Source organism: Scyliorhinus canicula, chromosome 20 (assembly GCF_902713615.1).
Source record: "Scyliorhinus canicula chromosome 20, sScyCan1.1, whole genome shotgun sequence".
NCBI lineage: Eukaryota > Metazoa > Chordata > Chondrichthyes > Carcharhiniformes > Scyliorhinidae > Scyliorhinus > Scyliorhinus canicula.
This window is the reverse complement of record NC_052165.1, coordinates 61,405,376-61,428,171: the sequence shown is the minus strand read 5'-3', so window position 1 is coordinate 61,428,171 and position 22,796 is coordinate 61,405,376. Positions and strand designations below refer to the sequence as shown.

Genomic DNA, 22,796 nt, shown 5'->3' with positions numbered 1-22,796 from the left:
AATTTAAGATAAATTTTTTAAATGTATTGTGAAACCAGAACACTGATGTTGATCAAGTGACAGGGTACATTGATGAAATAACATAAGCAGAGAAATTGATATTTGTTTATGGAATAAACTGATTTAAATTATTTCACTGGACTTGGGTGTTGCTGGCTAGGCCAGCATTTATTTTGCTGTCCACCTCTAATTGTCCACGTATATGCAGCAATGCTGTACGTAAACATTGGTCAGAACTTTTCCAGCCTCATCAAGGCAGCTTTGGAGATTGAGGGGAAATTCTGAAAGAAGTGTATCTGTCCGGCTCCACCACGTGTCTCCTCAGGAGAGCAGGACCCATTAGAAATGGTGTCCATCCTTGCCAGCTGCCAGCAGCAAGTAATCAAACAAAGTAATTAAAAGGTGAATGTTTACCCTATTTAAAAACCTCAGTTATATTTTCCAAATGGTCTATGGAAGCCCGGCTGTGTCTCCAGCTCAACTTCTCACAAGAACAGTAGTATGGGAGACCAGAGCAGGATAGATATATGTTGAGGTTATTTTAAAGGATCTAAATCTTTTTTTGCAGCACCAAACATTCTGGAACTCCCTTCTTCCAGCACGTTGGGTGCACCTGCAGAATTTCAAGGTGTTTCACCACCACTTTCTCGAGGTTTCATTGGAGATGGGCAATCGCGCCAGGGTCCCAGGTTCAATTCCCGGCTTGGGTCACTGTGTGGAGTCTGCACGTTCTCCCCGTGTGTGCGTGGGTTTCCTCCGGGTTCTCCGGTTTCCTCCCACAAATCCCGAAAGACATGCTTGTTAGGTGAATTGGACATTCTGAATTTTGTGTGCCTGAACATACCCCGGAATGTGGCAACTAGGGGATTTTCACAGTAACTTCATTGCAGTGTTAATGTAAGCCTACTTTTGACAATAATGATTACTATTTTGCCATCCTCCTCTAATATATAACCTTTTCTCATTCAGATTCTGAAAACAGCTATACTTTTAGCTGTGGGGTTCCAATACATCCAACAAAATCTTCACAGAAGCGAAATGCAACTCTACCCAACTGTGCAGGTAATCATCTCGAACAAGATTGATCTGAAATTAAAGTTGTGGCACACCACTGAGAATGAATGTTTCAGTTTCCAGTGTCAATTAGTCTCATTGCTCATCTGACTGGGTTGGAAAGGCAATTCCGTTTCAATTTTAGCCTCTCACAATTAAGGAAATCTTAAATGTTCAGCTTCAAGAGACTGAAGTGGGAACTTTTATTTTGTGCTTCTATTGCTTTACTTAATTTCTTGGACTGGAAAATGAATACCACAGAATCAGAAGTAGCTTCAAAACTCTCCCCCAGCTTTTTAGATGAGAGAGTAAACATGCACGTTTCTCAGTGTTAGAAATGTTGCAGGTCCACAATATTGGCACCAACATTCAACATTCAAAATTCCCAAACATTTGGAGCTTCAAATTGATGATTCCCAGGTTCTCTCCCCCCACTTTTCCCTGTCAATGCACAGGGGTTTCCCCAAATGTGCAGTGCTAGTAGTTACATGCTCATTCATGCCATGAAAGTGAATTAATTTGAAAATTGCTGCATTTACATGGTACATTCATAGGCTCCACACTTTGACAGATGTGAGGAATGTGAGTGATTTGTAGAGTTTGCACTTGACCTAGTGTGATTTTTGAAAAAATTTTCCCTGAAGGTTGCATGTTGAGGTCTGTCATATTGATGCTCCTGAAGACCTTTAATATCCAGAAGCATGGGTGGAAAGTGAGATTCTTTTCCTGCTCACGCAATGCACTTTGTGGTCCCAGGGGCATTGAGGACATTAAAGTTTATTCTCCTGCGAGAACAGAGCCATGAATATATATAGAAATACTAGCATCCTATCCAATATGAAAACCATTCTGAAGAGGTTACAGTTGGAATCTGCAGCATTTTCTTGGCTGTGGGTGTACCAATTTAGTTTATAGGCTATGTGGCATATGTACTACATATAAACTCATTTAAGCATTTTAGCTGAATAATGCCAATATTGCACATGCGGACTTAAAGGCAATATCTTAATAGACAGAACAGGGAGACCGGTAGTGGAGAGAGAACCCAAATGTTCTATCAGCAGGCTTTGCTATGGCTCTTCGACTAAGCATTAGCAACTCGCTTACATATTTCCTAGGGTAGGCAAGATCCTAGGGTAGGCAGGATGATGCACTGAAGCTGTAGAAGAAATTATTTCTAATGAAAGGGAAACTTGCAAGGGTCAGAATGGCTGAATTTGTACATTTTACATTGACCCCGGAGGAGATCTGAGAAGGCTTCCTCCTCTGACCCCACTGATTTATGTTTGCTTCTGCAGGGCCTAGCTGTTGAACAGTATTGCACGTTCTCAATTGCTGTGTGGCTGTGCACCAGTGCAGCTGAGAGGGAGCTTTGGCCAAGCCCCAACCTCTGTCTTTCCTAGCATACTCCTGCACAGTATTGTTCAGGCCAATACTTGCAGCTCTGCTCATTCTTCTCACTCCATTGAAGTTCACCTCACATTCCCATCTGAACAGCTGATACTCACACTTACCCTTATCTTTGCGCCATCTCACACCCGTGCCTCAGTTAAACCCCCAAACCCCCACACGCAGACAAATGTTATACTTCATTCTCTCTACGCAATCTATTTCTCTCACTCACAGCCATGCTTTACCTCCTTGCAGGAAAAGGAAGCACATAGTTCGGGGGAGAGGCAGAGAAACAGGGGTGGGATGCCATCTTGATGGCCACGGGCAATGCCTTCCTGCATGTTTTTTTATTTGTTCATGGGTTGTGGCTGTGCCACCATTTATACCCCATTATATAATTGCCCTTAAGGAGGCGGTTAAGAGTCAACCACATTGCTGTGGGTCTGGAGTCACATGTAGGCCAAACCAGGAACGGATGACAGATTTCCTTCCCTAAAGGACATTAGTGACTCAAATGGGTTTTTACAACACTCAACAATGGTTTCATGGCCGTCATTAGCCTTTTAATTCCAGATTTTTATTTAATTCCGATGTCACCATCTGCAGTGGCGAGATTTGAACCTGGGTCCCCAGAGCATTACACTTCGTCCAATGGTTTACTAGTCCAGTGACAATACCACTATGCCACCGCCTCCCCCTACATGGTCCACTAGGACGAAAATAATTTTTCAAGATTAGTCGTGATCCTAAAGAATGGTGGAGCAGGCTTGAAGGGGCGAAAGGCCTCCCTCTGTTCCTATTTTCTATGTTTCTAAGAGGCTGCGGATGTCTAAGCCTACTGAGCTACTGGTGCTCACACATCAATAGAGCTGATTCTCTGCCTGTAGACCCTGTGTTGGGCATTTCTCTCTTTCGAACTGGATCTCGATGTCCATCCTTCTATCCAATAGAACGGCATATAGCTAAGGAGAAGGTAGTTGGTGTAGCTGCTGGTGCTGTGTAGGTGTTGATATTTTGCTCCTCTTGTTCCTTATCAGAGTTTCAAGATAGAGTTTTATGAATTGCTCCCAGGCTGCTGGGAAGTGCAGGTCAAGGTGAGTAAAGTTCAAGACGGACGAATTGACTTCTAAGAAGTTGGAAATCATCTGTCAAGTAGTAAAAGCACATTCTCAATACAAGTGCTATAAGCTCCAGTATCTCACCCACACATGACTACAGCTCTTCAGTATCACTGAAGAAGCAATTCCCACTCAGCACTTTCCTGGTTGACATATTAAAGTCAGAATGATGGGATAAGTCCTCTATTCATTGTCTCTTTTAATATTTTCATTACCTACCTGATTCCACGCTCGACTGCAAACACATCCGGAACTGAGCAGTTTCATGTTGGCTTGTGGGTTTTGTCTTCCAGTTTAATCTGTTGAGACAATTTTCTGCATAAATATTCCCCAGCCCCAAAATTAATTAAGGACTATTTAAAAGGACTCGATAAAGATTTGAAGAAAAAAATTTAAAGTAATAGGAAAGAGTGGGGAAATGGGGCTACTTTTGCAGAGCTTACAATGGCAAAGGTACAATGGGTTATAATGGTCTATTTTGTTGATAGGATTGATATTCTATTTATCCCTGACTCACTCATTTCCATGGATACTCTTTGCCCCACTGTTTTAGCAGTAGAACTGTATTATTTCCCATGATGTATTTGATCATCTAAGACCCAGATCTTCCCGATTCCACATTGTCAGCATCTGGCATTACGACTGAATCATGTACCCCAACATCTGGACCCCATGGAGGTCCACACTTTCTGATCACTGTGGGAATTGCTTGGGAAGTTTGAACTTCCAATGGGTAATTCCTCAAATCCCCAGGATGTTCCAAGTCGAAGGTTTTGGAGAGTTTTGATGTGCTTACCTGGACAATTACCCAGGAAATGTTAGACCGATTAAAACCTCATCTAACATCTGGATAACTACACTACTGAAACCCCCCCACCCACCATCACTCACATTGCCCCCTCCCCCCTCCTCAATGTCCCCAAAGTGCATCTTCACCCTGGCACTACCACTGACTTCCAACTGACCTAACAGCCCCAACCACACTGTCTCCTGACCAGCCCTGACTACCCTTCCACTACCTGCTGACATGACCTGACCACCTCCCAACACACCCCACCCACCTGCTACCCCACCCTCCTATCTACTCTACCCATTGACTCATTCATTTATTAACACACACTGAACCTTCAAACTTACCATTTGGCAGCTGGTGCCATAAAATGGGGAGTTTCTTGTCTTTTCCCACCTCTACTTCAATCCAATGGAGTTCTCCTCCCTGCTTTTCTGGGAAAACAGCTCGGACAAATCCAAAAGAAATGAAGAGCAGTGCCTAGGCGAGGGCAAGTTTGAGTGGACTGACAATTCAATAATGATCTTTGGAATATCCCAGCCTATACTTAACCCTACAATAATCTCCAACCCCATTCTCAGACATACTATTTATCCAATTTTTGTGAGCAGAAGTTAAGAAACAAATCAACCGATGTTGGTGGAAGTTGTCCACACATGCAAAATGCCTTGAAACATCAAAATGTTACACTAATCTCTCATTTCAGTTGAGGCATGATCCTGAAGACATCCATTGTTTGTTTCAGATCCTTTATCACCTCTAATAAAACAAAAGGCTAGGTTCAAGATCAAGGATGCCAAATGCCATCTACGACCACGTAATAAGGAAAAAATTAAGGATAGCCTGAAACAAACTATATCAGGTATGTTACAGTCTTGCATTAATGATAATTGAGTCATACTTGCACTCATAAGTAAAACTATGTATAGGTTAAACAAGAATCAGAAATTACTGGTATAATCCAACACATTTCTGTCAGAGAGAGCCTATTAGTTCAATACGATGAGCTCAGGCAGTATAGCATCATCATCTGGAGCTTTGGCCATGGCAAGCGAAGCAATGGCTTTGCCAAGTTTCACTGCTGTGGGTTCAATATCCAGCCCTTCATGTCAGGCAGGTTTTTTTTAAAGTCTAGAATTTTTCAGTAACTGTTCTGCCTACGGTACGACTCAAGGTAGTGTTCTAACTTATTGCAATCAATAATTACCTCCTCTGCCTTTATTTTCAATGGAGTAATTTTCTTTGGTGATGGACCTGTTGTCTTTTGGATTCCCTCACACAAGCCCCAAGTAGTCCCTATGTTGAAGGACTTCTGGATATTCTAGCACACTTGTTTAGCCAGTAGTCATTGGTGCACTGACTAGCAATCTGTTGAATTTTACACTGAACAGCTTTTAGTGCACTCAGAGTCTTCTTGTTTGGATCTCTCTTGTAATTAACAAGAGAGATGCTTGACTTCAATGGCAGGTTCCATCACAGTGACATTGGCCTCAAACCACGCAGCATTTTTCTGGGAAAATCAACACTCCTCCAACATCTGCATGAGCTTCTTTGCCTTTGCTGGAGGGAGGGGGCAGTACCCCAGGATATGGCATGATGTAAATATTGTGATGCTGTACAAGAACAAGGGCAACTGCAGCAATTGTAACAACTATTAAGGCTTCTCCCTGCCTGGGCATCATAGGGAAAGTGTTTGCCCATATTGCTCTTGTCAGTGTGAAGGTCATGGCTGAACACATCTACCCTGCATCCCAGTGTAGTTTCAGAAACAAAAGATCTACGAATGACATGATCTCCTCAGTCCAGCAGCTGCAAGAGAAAAGCCATCAACAAAGGAGACCACCACATATTGCCTTCATCAATCGCACCGAGGCTTTTAACCATGTGTGCAGAGACAGCCTATTTAATCTGTTGCGGAAAATTGGCTGCCCACCAAAGTTGCGCAATATAATCTTCACTACATTAAATAGCTAATTATTTTAAAGATAGTAAATAAACACAGTTACTTATACTCTAAATCAAACCTGTTCAATCAAATTGCCTTCTACACCCATTTGACTTACAGCCCCCAAAAGCTCAAGTCAAATTTTATCAGAAATTGGAAGGTTAACCACTTGGTCTGAGTACTGTTTTGAAGATTCGTACCATCAGGGTTGAGGTTTTTGGGTCCTTTCGCTTATTTCCAGCAAGGTTTTCCTTTCAAATTTCTTCCAACCCTCCAATGGTTGAGGATTGCCCATTCAACACAGGCATCGCTAAGTGGTTTAAGCACAGCTACCTCAGTTTAGAACTATTCTTGTTCCAAAATTTTTTCATTTTGTAGCCCTGCATTCAGGAACTCTCCCTCTCTCTTATCAGCTTAGCTATCTTAAAAATCCAACCCATTCTTAAAGTTCTTCAGCCATCAAGGGTTGAAATCCTTTTAGCCGGTACGTAGAATATCAACTGAATCCTTATGCTTGAAAGGTATGTTCCCTGTAGCCAGCTTATTCTGAACGAAACTGCTTGAAAATAGAAGCACACACATAGAAGAATCTATTCCCCCTGTAATTAACCTCTTGTTTATCCCTTTGCTTTACTATTGCTCATCTCCTATGCAGCTTGGTCATATGATTAATTACTAAAGGCATATATTTTACTAGAAATTACCTCCCTGAGAAACTTAAAAGGGACCACAACCCCACCATTAAATATAGTTTTCCCCCCAAAAAGAACATAAGGGCCATCACACACCTATAGGTTGCTAGAAGTGAAAGCTGATAGCACACCTTGAACAGAACAGATTATCTGGGAACTTGGTAAAAAAACGGGACCAACAGGGTATCTTTTTAATAAAATTTAAGAACTGAGGAGGATGAATTAGTAGGTGAATTCAAAATCAACTAGTTATAGGAAAAGAACAGGGAAGATTGGATTGAGAGAGAAAAGAGTCAGAAAAAAAACATTAAAAATGAAATTTTAAATTTCACCCTTCTTGAATGTCTAACTATAATTCACTGTCTGAAAGAATGTGACTGCACACTTTTATTTGCTCACTTTCTGGACCAGAGAGATTGACTGGCAGTGATTATCAATTGTCACATTGTTAAAAGTATATTCATGTTATCAATTACTAAACTTATCTTTGTGGTGAGTTTATGAACAATTAATCGGGAAATACAGAAGCTTCATGAACTTATGAGATCGGCAAAGGCAAAATGGCATAATAGCCAGCTGGCATAAATTATCTAGTAACTTGGGATATCTCTTCCTTGCCACAAGTTGCTGGCTAATTTGAACATTAATACCAGTGGGCATCCGTCGTACCATTATCTTTCCTGCCCCATGTTGACTTATAAAGGCTCCCTTACATGCAGATTGGAAAATGTAATAAATCTTGAATTACAATAATTGCCTCCCATTTCAATAATTGCACAAGAAAGACGGTTCTGATGTTTGAATTGCGCAGTACACAGTTAAAAAATATTATGCTAACCAAATTCCACATGTAAATCGATCTGATGCAATCTATTGAATAGTCACTGCTGCTAAAAGCATATAATTGTAACTATTGCAAAACCCATTAATACTCTGAAGTTGGGTTCATATTTTTATCCTCCAAATATTTTTTATTAAGTAGTCCAGAATTTTAAAATGCACTTTTTGCAACTTTTGTTCAAGCTTTAAGAACATGTTTCTATGTTATTTAGCTATTAAACTATTGCTTTCTGAGGCATTTTCCTATTTCGAGTAATGCGAATGATGTCTGGTAGAGAGTTACAAGGTAGTATTTCAATCAGGCAATTGTGGCTAAATGTCTCAAAACAGTTTTAGGACCTGATTGATTTACTGTCTTATTGTGTAATTACAGGTTTCTGCCCATTATTTTCCTGTATATGGTGTGTGCCAGTTGAACAAAATCTGCCTCCACCACCACCACCCCCCCCCCCCTCCCCCCTACCCCCTTCCTTCTCCTCGGTTGGTATTAGTGTAATACCAAATACATGTATGCCTTCAGCTGTAATGTAATGCCAGCTTTTATCTTTATTATCCTTTCACCTAGATTATTCAAAAACTGTAATATCCATGCTTGATGATGGACCACTCTTCAAAAATACTGAAATGAGCTTATTAGCATACACTGCTCACTCATATTATAACAGAACAAAAATTATTTTTATGAGAAGTATTGCCTCAATGACTATCATATATCTGACTCCAGCCAACTGTAATCCAAAACATTTGCCGCCAAGTATAATGTTCATAATGCTATTTTCCTACAACTTCAAAACTTTAATTCCTCTTGGTACCATATTGCATAAGAACAGTGCGCAAAAATTGAATGATGTGGAGATCCCTGCGTTGGACTTGGGTGGGAACATTAAGAAGTCTTGCAATACCAGGTTAAATCCAACAGATTTATTTGCAATTATTAGCTTTCGGAGTGCAGCTCCTTCATCAGGTGAGTGATCAAGGGGCAGAAAATATAAGGCTTCAACTGGCTACTACCAATATTATTTCAACAGCACATTCCTTTTTAAAAAAATTTAGAGTATCCAATTCATTTTTTCAATTAAGGGACAATTTAGAGTGGCCAATCCACCTACCTGTATATCTTTGGTTGTGGGGGCAAAATCCACGCAAACACGGGGAGAGTTTGCAAACTCCACACGGACAGTGACCCAGAGCCGGGATCGAACCTGGGACCTCAGCGTCGTGATGCAGCTGTGCTAACCACTGCACCTCCGTGCTGCCCTCAACACTAATTTGATAACATATGTTAGATCAGTTTGTTTATCAATTGGAAATCATTCATTTCTTCATAATTCCCTCCGTTGCTTCACTTGCTGTCCAAAGTTCATTAGTGGTATATCAACTTGCACGTGTCAAGATGTTTGACTTGTATCAAAGAACAAAGAACAATACAGCACAGGAACAGGCCCTTCGGTCCTTCAAGCCTGCACCAACCATGATACGTGCCTAAACTAAAACCGTCTGCACTTATGGAGTCCGTATCCTTCCATTCCCACCCTATTCATATAATTGTTTTGATGCCCCTTAAATGCCACTATCGTATAGTAATAATCGCTTATTGTCGCAAGTAGGCTTCAGTGAAGTTACTGTGAAAAACCCCTAGTCGCCACATTCTGCCGCCTGTTCGGGGAGGCCAGTACGGGATTTGAACCGGGGCTGCTGATCTTGTTCTGCTTTACAACCAGCTGTTAAGCCTGTTGTTAAAAGGATGTGGAGCTGAACAAAAGACAAAATCTTTCATGTTGCAGTTCATTATGATGCAGCTAAACATCCATAAAATGTCAGCCTGTGCCTAGAGTGAACCAGGGATGCACTTAAAACTCATCTGAATGCCAGGACACTTTGCGGCTTTAAAACATGCTTCAGGCCATGTCGCTCATTAATGGTACCAGATAATTTGTACAAGTAGGCTATGCACTTCGTGGAAAATTGGACTGCCTTATGTAATATATAAAAGGCAACACTAAGTTCATGATTAAGATTGATCTAAGCAGAAAGCAAGTGTTGTAGAATTTAACTTTAAAACAAAGTGAAGGAACTTATGACATGGATCAAAATAATGCTGACTGATAGGTTAGAGTCAGCTCTGTCTTTATGAAATGAGTTTTAAGCATTTATAGCCCAATTGTCAGCTATGAGTCAACAAAACAATGGTTCCTTTACTACCAATAGATCACGGTCTTACTCAAAGGCCACAGGTATGGTTGCTGTGGGAAATCAACCCAATACTCTGGAGTTTGGGTAATACATTACGGCAGGACCTTTTACTCTGTATCCAGCTGTGCTGAACCTGAAGCTAATTTTAGTTGTCTGAAATTCTCCTTTATGAACAACCCACTTATCTCTGAATAACAATGATCAGTGAAATGATCAAAGAGAAGAAAAACCTTTGAATAAATATTTTTGAAGCTTGCTTTCATATTAATTTATTTTAAAATTTGGAAACATGAAATTCCTTTACAGAAGTTTTATACATATAAACTAGTAGAAATTTAGAAATTTCTAATTGTTGCCAATATAGATAACATAAACTTGGATGTTTGAATTTGGTTAGATTAAAAATGTGATTTTTGATGCATGGAAATAGTTTTTAGATTCTATGTAGTTGCTTCGATAGGGATATTGACAAGAATCAATTAAAGAATTATGACAGGTTTATGATGCATCACCATGTGCGATATTATCAAATTCAGAATACCCAGTACCTCTTACATGTTGTCATGAATGCGCTGCTGCATTTTTCGTGTTGCCTCATCCCTTTCTCATTTCAATTCCCTTTATGCAAAGGTGGTCACTTTCCATGCACAGACAACTGTCAGGTGACCTTTGTGAATCTGAAGTGCGATTCCTCCAAAAAGAGGAGGCGTGGACGCAAGTCACCATCGAAGGAGGTGTCACATATTACAGCAGAGTTCGAGGTCGAAATGAAGTCTGAGGAGGTGACAGGTCAGTAGTTACTTAAACTGGAAGCCAGTCAACTCTTCATATGGATTACACTACCAGGCTCCTTTTTGCTCTTTCTATAGATATCATTAAATTTGGTAGCAAAGGCAAGTTCAGAGTTATAGATTTTAGTTAAAGTTCTTCCCTTTTTTTATATATGAGTAAATGAATCCTAATTCCTGACCAAGGAGACCATCAAGTTTTTTTTCTCTGACAGAGGAATTTCCCAAATTTTCTTCTGCCAAATTATCTTGAGATTTTTATTGGGTTTTTCAGCTATTTCCCCCCAGGGGTTGGCATGATGTTAGGATGGGGTAGGCAATGCATTCATTGTAATGAACAAGATATCTCCTTTTGTGTGGGACTGTCTGGATGGGCCAGAGGGTATTTTGCTGTCCACCACTGTTGGTATGTAAGTATCGTTTTGCTCCCCCCAACCCTGGCAGGGAACCACCCAGGTGATCAAGAGTCAGATAGCTCCAGAGCAGTGCTTAGGCCAGTTCAAAGTTGTACACTCTGCTATTTTCAATAGAACTGCTCAGAGACTTGTGAAAATTTTCCTTTGACGGACACTTTTGTGACTTAACAGAGAGGGATTTGTTCAAACCATATGAAAGGAATAAAAATAAAAGGCAAGACCTACTCATACACTTTCTTTCCCTTTCAAGAAAGAATACTGAGGAGATGTAAATTGCTTTATGAAAAAGGAGGCAGGTGAACATTTTCTACATATCATTGTCGACTAAAACAAACACTGAAGCATTATAATATACAAATATGTTGATCTAGTTGCTGCTAATAAGCCAGGGCATTAGGATCCTGTTGTGGAATGAAAAATAGCAAAGTTTCAAAATGGATTGCCTTTGCCTATTGCCAAAGATTATGAAACCATCACATATCAAATTGATCCAAATAGATGCCAAATTCAAAACTGCACCTTCTGCAAATCTTACTGTGTGAGAAATGAAACAAAAATTACAGAAGTAAAATAAAGGTGTTCTGGACATATTTTTGGGGAAGAGTTTTATCTTTATGCCTTATTTAATCAGGGAATGCTTAGATGCTGACATTACATAATAATAATAGTGCCTGAGCTTCACGAGTACTTGATTGGCTGCAAAGTACATCTTGGATGTCTGTTAGTCATGAAAGTCACTATATAAATGCAAGTCTTTATGACAAAATACTGCTGGTATTAATGACTATTGTCTTAAGTATAAAGTTCTGAATTATGTTTTTGAAGCTGATCGTATCTGTGCAGTAAAAAATCAAAATTAAAAAGAGGTCCCAGAAAATTCAGAGGGACACAATCTGAGCAGTTCACTACGGCAGGATCACGCTCACTACAATACCTTGTCATTGACTTCACCAAAGATAACTATTTAAAGGGAAGGAGCCTGCGGGAGAAGGTTTTTAAACCGCCTTCGCCCTGCGACACTGCAAAAGGGAGTCCCTCTCCTAGAAAGTGATCAGATTAACCTAAGAAACACTGGCAGGCAGTCATTGCATCGATGGTCAAGAATACAGGTGCCAATTCCAGCCTGGATGTCCAGATAGACACTCCTTTTGTCAATTTTGTCTAATTCTTCCCAGAACTCATCCTACCAAATGACATCCCATGTGACCGTGACCCATCACCAGCCATTAACCACACCTGTTGCATTGTCTCTCTGCAGTCATCCAACTGGGTGGGTCAGCACTCACCCGGTTCCATTCTTAACTGTTCAATCATAGGCAGAGAATCATTTGCTGTGTCTTCTCTCCCCATTACCTCTGGTATCCCTACACCAGGATCTATCCGTGGTGCCCTAAATCTTATCAACATGCTGCCGCTCAGGAACATCTGAAAATACAGCATGAGTTTCCCCACACACGCTGATGACATCCAACTCTACCAATCATCTCTCTTGTCAACCCTCCAATTTCTCCAAATTGTCAGTCCGCTTGAACAACAACCATACATTTCCACCATTAATTGTTGAGATGAATGAAGTCATTGGGCACGATTTAACAGAAAGGTTTCCAAGTGTCATTTGTGGCAGTTTTTGCTGGGTGTTTCCCGCCGGCTCTTCTGGCGAGTTCCTCACTGCTATCTAATGACACTTTGAGCACGATCCAATGGCCATGCTGTGCCAGAAGCGCACCTCACCGTGGCGCAAGTTGGCCTTTGAAAGCTGGGAGACCCTGCTCTCGGGATCTACTTAGGTTGCCACGCCTCATGAGATCCAACGTCCACAATAGGCAGGATCACTTTTTGGTAAATCTGCTTATTAGAGCGAGGCAGTAAGCCTCACTCTAATGTGCAGATTCCCGAGATACCTGAGGCTTTGGGATTCAACCTCTTCATCTGGGAGACCTCAGGAGAGCGCCGTTCAGCACTAGTCCCCACAAACGGGGACCAGACTGAACGGTACTTGTGTGGATCTCCCACAGAATCGGAGGCCCACAGCTGCATGTCCTTTGAGCAGGGCGGTGCTCTGCCAATGCTGGTGCCACCTGGGAACCCTGGCAGTGCCACCTGGGTGCCAGCTTGGCATTGGAAAGGTGGTTAAGTGGCACTGCCAGCCAAGACCATAGTTCGTTCAATGGTCCCCTGCTGGGGGTGAGGTGGGGGATTGCTTCAGTGGCCTCTTGAGATTGGGATGCCATTTTTAAATGGTGTCCCAATCTCTTGCTATAATGGGGAGTTCCAGACTGCATAGCTCCCCACGGTACAGAATGGGGCCATGTGCGGCCTCGGCCAAGCGTTCCCCATTCAGGCCACTTATTCAACATGAGCCGCGTTGAATAGCCATGTGTTTCTCGGCACTGTAAACCATTTTTGAAGTGTGTGATGATCTCCGAGTGAGCCTATCTCCGAGTGATCTTATATGTACCACACACCCTTCACCCCCGGGCAATGTCACCCCCAGACACATGGGCACTACCACACAGCCCCTCCCAAGTGAGGACACCCCGCTTAGGGATGGCTGGGGGCCCCCTCTTCAGCTCCTCCCTTACAACGCCCCCATCGAGGACCTGCACCCGTCATCCCCCCACTAAACTTCCCAGAGGCTCATTCTTACCTGCCGTTTGGGCACCTTGGAAGTGCCTGGGTGGCACTGCAAAGGTGCGGGCCTGATGGTGCCAAGGTGCCTACGTTCCAGGGGGATGGACAGGGGACCACCCTGCCCTATCCCGGACTACCCAGGGGCCTCTGATGGCCTGGGAGACCCCTCGGGTACCATTCCGCTTGGTCCACTTGCACAACTGTGGCTTAGTCCCGCCCTTTGTGGGCAGGCTCCTGATCCCGATACCTTGCGGGACATGGGTAGATCCTGTGAGGCATCATGGCTCTCGGGTAGCCCGCGGGAGGCTTCACCTGGGATCTACTGGCCACATTGCGCTCCTATTGGGGCATGACTTGGGCGATAGGTCGCACCCACGATCTTTGATTCCCATCACAAAATCTATTAACAAGCCATGAATGCCATCCATCTCCCTGGCAAGTGCCTGAAGCTGAAACATGCTCTTTGCAGTTGTATCAACATCATCCCTGTGATAAGCTTCTGATTACATGTCCACACCATCACTAAGGCTATCTATTTCCACCTCAATAACATCCATCTCTGCTCCTCCACAGTTTATTTGCTGCTGAAACCTTCCACCATCCCATTAACTCCATAGACTTAACTAATCCGACATGCTCCACAATTTATCTTCTGTAAGCTCAAGATCCCCAAAATATTTCTGCCCATGTCCTAGCTACCACCATTGTGTTTGGTGATCTATATTGGCTCCAGTTTATGCAGCACCTTGATTTTAAAATTCTCATAACTGTTTTCAAATTCCTCCATCAACACCCCTTCCTCCCTTAAGTGGGGCTACTGGGTTGCGGGGATAGGGTGGAGGTGGAGGGTGCTCTTTCCAGGGGCCAGTGTAAAATCAATGGGCCGAATGGCCTCCTTCTGCACTGTAAATTGTATGATTCTATTCTGTAATCTCCATTCCCATATTCAAAAATATCTGCATTCCCCTAATATTTTTCTATCCAATTATTTTCCCATGCTGTCTCTTCACGATTCATGAATGCTAAACTTCCTAAATGTATTACTTTCCAGAATGTTAAATTGCACTTATTATCAGGATGACAGATCTTGGGGGATTCTGGATTATTTTTCATTTATTTTTACTACTTTGTTATACACACGAGTTGAAATCATTAAGACAAAAAGTAGAAAATATCATGCAACCTGACTGTTAATGATCAACCTTCGTACAACCTGTTCTTTTATTTTACAAATATGTGAAAGTTAAGATCCTGATAGTCAGCATGTTGACGAGGAACTGAAGATCTCTGGTTGACACAATCAATGTTAAATAGTTAATGAGAGTAGAAAAATAGAAGGTGTCTACACTCAAAGATTCATTTTTATGTTCCTCAGCTTTTTGTTAAAGGTGGAAAGTACATCACAGAGGATGTGCTGGTATGATCACCAGATGGTTCACTGTACATCAGAAAACAGTAATTCACAAGCTTTTCAATGCGCTACTTAAAAGCAATCTGCAGGTTTTTTTTAAGAACACTCTTTTCAAATGTCAAAATCTTGAGATGTCGAGATAGAGCTCCAAGATTTCAGCCTGGAGCAGGCATCATAATGATACCCTTCTCCACTGAAAGGCCAAGCCTTGAGGAGCAAGTTCCACTCAAGAGTAATTTTGCTCATTGCATGGGCTTTTCTCCCCACTCATTTCTGTCATATTAAATCGTCGATCAAACCTTTTCTCTTTGCTTCCTTCCAGCTGCTCTGCTCAGCATTGTTGGAAGGTGACCTCGTATTCTTTTTGTCCTCAAGGCCCTACCTAGAGTTTGCATTTTTCTTTTTGCAAACATGTGTGAAGAGGGCAGCGAAGGGAAGATAATTTTAGTGTTTTATATTCCTTCCTCTTCCCTCACCAGAAAAATTTAGTTTGCATCATAAATTTAAACAAGAAGAGGATATTCTTTTTAAAGTCTGACCATGTCTATGGCTTTTCGCCTGGATCTGTTTCAATGAATCACTGCATGAATTTCTGTCTACCTGAGATTTAGCTACATGGCCTGTTTGCTTTAGTTGTAGTAAAGGCCGTTTGTAGAATCCCATGCTGAATAGAATAGAGTTATAGAAGGCCATTCAGTCTGTCATGTCAGTGCCGATTCTTAGCAAGAGCAATTTAGTTAGTCCCCATTAACCTGCAGCCCGTCAGCCCCTTGTAACCCGGCATTGTGTCCTCTTTGGGTGCTCATCTAATTCTCTTTTGAAAGCCGTGATTGATTCTGCCTTCACCACCCTCTTCACCCAATGCATTCCAAATCATAATTACTCACTGTTTAAAAAAAAAGCCATTCCTCATGTCGCCTTTAGCTTTTTCACCAGTCACTTTAAATCTGCGCCCTCTCTTTCTCAAGCTTTCTGCCAAGGGCAACAGTCTCTCCCCATCTATTATTCTGTCTACACCCCTCATGATTTGTTCATTTCCAGGAAATCTCCTCTGAACCTTTCCTTCTTTCAGGAAAACAACCCAGAACTTCCAACCTATACAATAACTGAAGTCCCTCATCCCCGGAGTTTTATAGGTTTAAAAAACAGTTAAAACTAAACTGATGCTACATCGTCCAAAATAATCTGCAGACATGAAACCCCCTCAGAACATCTTAATGACCTACTGAAAGAACAAAAGGAACTGATTTACCTTTTACTTAATTTGTCCATGGTGACAAATTAATTTTATATCACAGTGCCATTAGCTACCCATAAAATGCTTTTATTGTGTATCATTCGTATTTTAACACTAAAATAACTTGTATTTGGGAGAAGCACGTTTCAGGGGTTCAGAAGACAAACAGCAAGCTGATTAGAAGGGAAGAATCACAGTGATGTTAATGTTAAGGAACCAGAAAGTTAAGGGGAAATTAACTTGTGTCATCGGATGTGGAGCTCGACGTTTATATCATTGTTTATATGCTGTGCAAATAGAACGTGTAATTATCACTCCCATAATGCCTACTCATATTTTAGTAGACAATTACTTACTCAACAGATTTCCTTACCCAGTTGGATACACTGCAGTTAGGACATTGAGATTACCTTCTGTTAGGACACCGGACCAGACCCCAACATTTGTTAGGATACCGGATGTGAACCCCAATTTTTAAAACATTTGTAAAACTGTCCGCAAAGGATACTTCACCCCAAGAGTGATGAGTCTGACCAATAGGTATCTTTTATGTTAAAATAAACCTTAATTTAAATTATCATCAGAGAAATAGCTTTACAATTATCAGTTAAACAGTTCTTAAATAAAAGGAAAAAAACTTGGTATCTTACTTTCTACACCTGCAGCTAATTCCAATTAAGCAACTCAATACAGTCCAAATGCCACCTATAAATAAAGTTAACATAACAGGTTTTCTTGCTCAGCTGTGTCGAGGCGTTTGGAGAGAGTTCCTTTCAAAAGCAGGTCCAGTACACATCTACCCAAGCAAGCAGCATTTAGCAAAGCTGCTGTTCAACGTAAAATCCTAATATTAGACCGCAAAACTACTGACAGACCTGACTCCTCCCATTAATTACATCCTCTGTATGTTAATAAGTTATATGGCCTGCTTAGCAAGGACGAAACACCACTCCCTCATAAATTATCTACATGCCCAAGGAATCTCCAGCAATCAAAACACCATTCTATTTACCCTTTATCCATAACCAAGCAAGTGCTTGGAATCAATCATGACCTCACGTTTAATACTCTTAAACCACAGCTATAGCAGGCATACTGCTTCTATGTATTTTAAACCAGGGATGTTTAAGATTATTGCAATAAGCATGAAATATAACAATTTCTACATTCATCACATTCACATAATTAAAGAAACGGGAGTACCTCAAGCACGGTAGCATTGTGGATAGCACAATCGCTTCACAGCTCCAGGGCCCCAGGTTCGATTCCGGCTTGGGTCACTGTCTGTGTGGAGTCTGCACAACCTCCCCGTGTGTGTGTGGGTTTCCTCCGGGTACTCCGGTTTCCCCCCACAGTCCAAAGATGTGCAGGTTAGGTGGATTGGCCATGATAAATTCCCCTTAGTGTCCAAAATTGCCCTTAGTGTTGGGTGGGGTTGCTGGGTTATGGGGATAGGGTGGAGGTGTTAACCTTGGGTAGGGTGCTCTTTCCGGGAGCCGGTGCAGACTCGATGGGCCGAGTGGCCTCCTTCTGCACTGTAAATTCTATGCAAAAAATTATCTGTTACATATCCAGTTTCTTGCTATACTTGAGAGCCAGGTTGCTTATTTGCTTTAATTATAGCTCAGTTTGCCGTTTTACATGATTTAGTTCAGCTAACAAGTGTGGTGAGATAAATTCCTGGCACGAACAAAGATATTTTCCCCTCTTTGTGGAACACAGCAGTTCAGCCTCAATAATGGTGAGCTGTAAACCTGATCCCAACTGGTTACTTCATGTTGGAACATTAACAGATATATTTTATGTAATTTAAAGTCAGTATTCACCATTATCAATGCATTAAGATCACAGATTACAACTGAAACTTATTTCTGAGAAATATGTATGGTGACATGCAATGTGTTTATTACTTTGCATTCACTTTATTGGGGATCTTAGCTCCCCTGTGACTACAACAGAATTAATGAGCAAAAAGGAAGGATTTGATACAAGAAAATTCAATTAGATTTTAAAAATTTTAAATGAGGAAATGATGTTAAAGAAGGAAAATATGCAAAATTGTACTTTTAAAAGGAAGCTTTTGAATTAGTTTAGGAATAAAGGTATGTTCATTCCGAAAAAAATACCTGTCTGTCCGTTGAGTCACCTAATTGTGAAACGCCATCTAATTGTATAGGCTCTGCATTTTTGTTTGGCAGAGTAATTAGCATTTCAGACAGGGGTGTCCAAATGAGTTTAAACTGATAACTCAGATGTGCCGTAGCTAAACGATTGGACATCTCATAAATGGTCACTAAGCAGGTCTCCAGCTCCCTCTATTGGCAAGCCTGACACTGGATAAATGTAAATTGCTCAACTAAAAACGCTAAGAGGGAAAGAAAACTGGCATCCTTGTGAAGGGCATACACCTAAAATGCCGTCATCTGACTTTTCTCTTTAAACAAATCAACTCATTTGCACATTGCAATGCCTCACAAAGTGCAGTGTGATAATGACCAGATAATCTTTTTTTTAATCCAACTGTTTTTTGAAATGAAATGAATTCCCATGTTCATCCATCCATGTCACGAATCTGTGAACTAAACAGCTAATTTAAACAAAAACCTTTGTTTTTTTCCATATTCCTTTACACTTCATCAAAGAGGCTATTGGGATTTATCACATGAAAACATGAGAGCTAAAAAGTGTAGTAGGGCATTCGCTGCCACAAAGTATGGGAGAGAGCACATTTTGGAATGATTCTTCTCAAATGTTTATCCGCATTACTTTTAAAGGCTATAATGAAATTGCATAAAATTACAATGAATGTATGGCACGGGCCCGTCGGATTCACCTTGTCTGTGCTGATCTTTATGCTCCACGCAAGGCTCCTTCAACACTACTTTACTGAACCAAACATGGCTATTACCAGTAAGGCCAAACTGGTCCAAATCTCTGCATCTATAAAAGAAAACTCAGAATCTCTGCCTTTATTCTTAGGGTGCTGCACCAAGGTAGGGTGATGAATCGTTCCCACCAGCATCCATCTAAAAAGTGATTTTGCAATCTAATTTAAATGTGGGTTCGCAATTTCCTGGATTTTTCGTTTTTTGCTTCAATAGCGTTCTCTTTTGGTCAAGATTTCAGGATAAATGAAAAAATAAACTGATTCAAGATGATCTAAACATTAATGTTGGACTCTACATTGCTTTCCTCCTTAGACTCCTGTAACATGGAATGTGTGCGCAAGAGGATGGAACAAAAGCTGCAAACAGCAATTAAAACATTAAGGAAGTCAATTAATAAACAACAGTTCTTTATTCAGTTCTCTGGGACAGAATACGAAGTCGCCCAGAAGCCAGCAAAAATACATGAAAATCAGGAGACATGCAGCACAGGCCAGGTGCTCCAGGATGGGAAATGTAGTAAGTATTATTCCAAGATTGTGCTGACTATTTTGAAGAGTTTTTAGTTCAACTGTGACGGTTCACAAATATGTTTTTTCAGAAAATATTTTATTCAAGGCATTTTCACATATGCACACAAAAAATGAGAAGATCAAAACAACTCAAGAAACAACCACTGCCCATCTTCATCCTGATGCCAACCCCACCTCGCATCCCGCCTTCCCCATTTTCCCCCTTACCTCCCACCCTCCCCCCCCCCCCAACCCCCTTCTTGACCCCTCAATCCTCTTTTAAAAAAAAAAAAATCAATAGGGGCCTCACGGTAGCATGGTGGTTAGCATCGATGCTTCACAGCTCCAGGGTCCCAGGTTCGATTCCCGGCTGGGTCACTGTCTGTGTGGAGTCTGCACGTCCTCCCTGTGTGTGCGTGGGTTTCCTCCGGGTGCTCCGGTTTCCTCCCACAGTCCAAAGATGTGCGGGTTAGGTGGATTGGCCATGCTAAATTGCCCGTATTGTAAGGTTAATGGGGGGATTGTTGGGTTACGGGTATACAGGTTACGTGGGTTTAAGTAGGGTGATCATTGCTCGGCACAACATCGAGGGCCGAAGGGCCTGTTCTGTGCTGTACTGTTCTATGTTCTATGTTCTAATAAACGGCTTCCATCTCCAGGTGAACCCCTCTGTTGCCCATCGCAGAGCGAACTTGACCTTCTCCAGCGTCAGGAATTCTGCCAGGTCACTCAGCCACACCCCTGCTTTTGGTGGCTCACAGTCCTGCCACCCGAGCAAAATCTGTCTCGGGGCTAACAGGGAGACAAAGGCCAAAATTTTGGCCTCTCTCATCGGGTTTTCTGACACCCCAAATATCACCAGCTCTAGACTCGGAACCACCTTGGACAAAATATCCGAGAACCCCTGCCAGAACCCCCTCAGCCTCAGACAAGCCCAGAACATGTGAACATGATTCGCTGTGGGCTTCGCTGGCTAAGCCAGCATTGGTTCCCATCTGCAGTTGCTCTTGAGAAGGTAGTGATGAGCTGCCTTCCTGAACCTCCGCAGTCCCTCTGGTGACTGAATACCCCGAGTGAAGTTAGGAAGGGAATTCCAGGATTTTGACCCTACGATCATGAAGGAATGGTGATATGTTTCCAAGTCAGAATGGTGAGTGCCCTGAAGGAAACTTCCATGTGGTGGTGTTCCCATGTATCTGCTGCCTTTGACCTTCTAGATGGCATTTGTCTTGGGTTTGCAAGGTGCTGTGGCTGTAGCCTTGGTGATTTCCTGCAGTACATCTAATAGATAGTGGCAGCTGTGTGTATTGAGTGGTGTTGGGGGAAGGGGGGGCAGGGGCAGTCTGGAGGTGAGTTACTCGCTGCAGGATTCCTAGCCTCTGATCTGCTCTTATAGCCACAGTATTTATATGGCTAGTCCAGTTCAATTTCTGATCAATGGTAACGCCCAGCTAGTGATAGTGGGCAATTCAGCGATGGTAATGCCATTAAATGTCAAGGTGTGTTGATTAGATTCTACCTTGTTTGGAAATGGTCATTTCCTGGCACTTGTGTGGTGAAAATGTTACTTACATGGAATGTTGTAAAAGAGGCAGAAATATAGCGACTCAGCAGACTAATCTCCATAAAAAAATGTTCTGGCCTACCATATTACAATTCAGGGAGGTATGGGTGGGATGAACGCCACCTTCAATGCAGACCATAGGCGTCATTGGAGGTGTGCGGATGATCAGATGGCAAGCTAAAACGGCCACCTGCATTTGCTGGGGCACCAATGCAGTTGAAATAAGGACTGTCCGGCCCTCAAACCCCACTCGCATTATTTTCCATGACACCTCATATTTTTAATTTGAGGGGCAGATGTGTTTTTTTTCTCTGAGTGAACATTGCTAAAGGTTTTTGTTTCCAATTTGAAAGGGCTCTGGTTATTTAAGTTACTTGGATTATCAGACTAGAGATCCCAACCAGTATTTTCTTCAGTTTTTAAAGCATGGTAGCACTTTTCCAAATGGGGAAAGTACTCTAATACACCTCAATCTTTGAACAATGATGATCAATTTAATGGTCAACTTAGTTTTGCAGCACAGCACCCTACAATCAATTATTGCAATAAAACCTCATCTAACTTGCAATATGGCATCCAACTATTGAAATTGAAAGAGCATTTTCTTAATGCATTTCAGGAACAGGTGGTGGTTTGTCTTTGGTTCCCTACTTGGGACTGGGTTCGTGCTAGTTGGCAGTGAAACATGCCCACTTACTGTAAGGGCCAGACTCCACGAAAATTGCAGGGGATGGGGGATTGTCTAACTGCCCACCCTGTCAACGGAGCCAGAAAAGGTGGAGCGCTGCATGCAGGCTTTCCACTCACTGACCAGGTTATCTTGTTCTTCCAGTCAGCTGTGACACAGGTCGCTACTACAGTGGAGAGCACAATCAGTGTCTCCTGTGTCCTCCAGGAACCTACCAAGATACAAAAGGGCAACTATCCTGTGAGCCATGTCCAAGCAACGATGGACAAGGAATAGCTGGGGCTCGGAATATGTCTGAGTGCGGAGGTGAGTTTCTAATTTTTCCTGCTCAATCAATAGAAGTCAATAATCCAGTTGAGATTTTTGAAACTATTATTATTTTGTTTTCTTTAAAGGTGGCTTGATATAACTCTTTCAGTGAGACAGACTAGATACCAAGTTAAAGGCAAATTTGTGTTCTGAATTCTTCAGAATTTCATGCTTATTTATCCAAATCTAAGTTAATAAATAACACTATTCATGATGTCCAATGCTGCTCTTGCTCATGTATTTGCTTTGTTTGGCCCCTTGTTTGGCACTGTAACCAATCATTGTTTGTCGAAGTACCATTTGTCAATGCTCTCTGTTGATTATTCTTTTTG

General features: G+C 41.8%; 1 protein-coding gene across 2 annotated transcripts in view; it reads left to right on the top strand.

The window, feature by feature from the left end:
* Positions 1-22,796, top strand: part of scube1 (signal peptide, CUB domain, EGF-like 1) — a 300,902-nt gene that overhangs the window by 251,624 nt on the left and 26,482 nt on the right. For both annotated transcript variants that reach the window (XM_038780754.1, XM_038780753.1), the window contains 5 exons: positions 970-1,062; positions 5,099-5,215; positions 10,654-10,812; positions 19,707-19,910; positions 22,300-22,461. In XM_038780754.1, the coding sequence (XP_038636682.1) occupies positions 970-1,062; positions 5,099-5,215; positions 10,654-10,812; positions 19,707-19,910; positions 22,300-22,461 (735 nt within the window). The remainder of the gene's footprint in view (positions 1-969; positions 1,063-5,098; positions 5,216-10,653; positions 10,813-19,706; positions 19,911-22,299; positions 22,462-22,796) is intronic.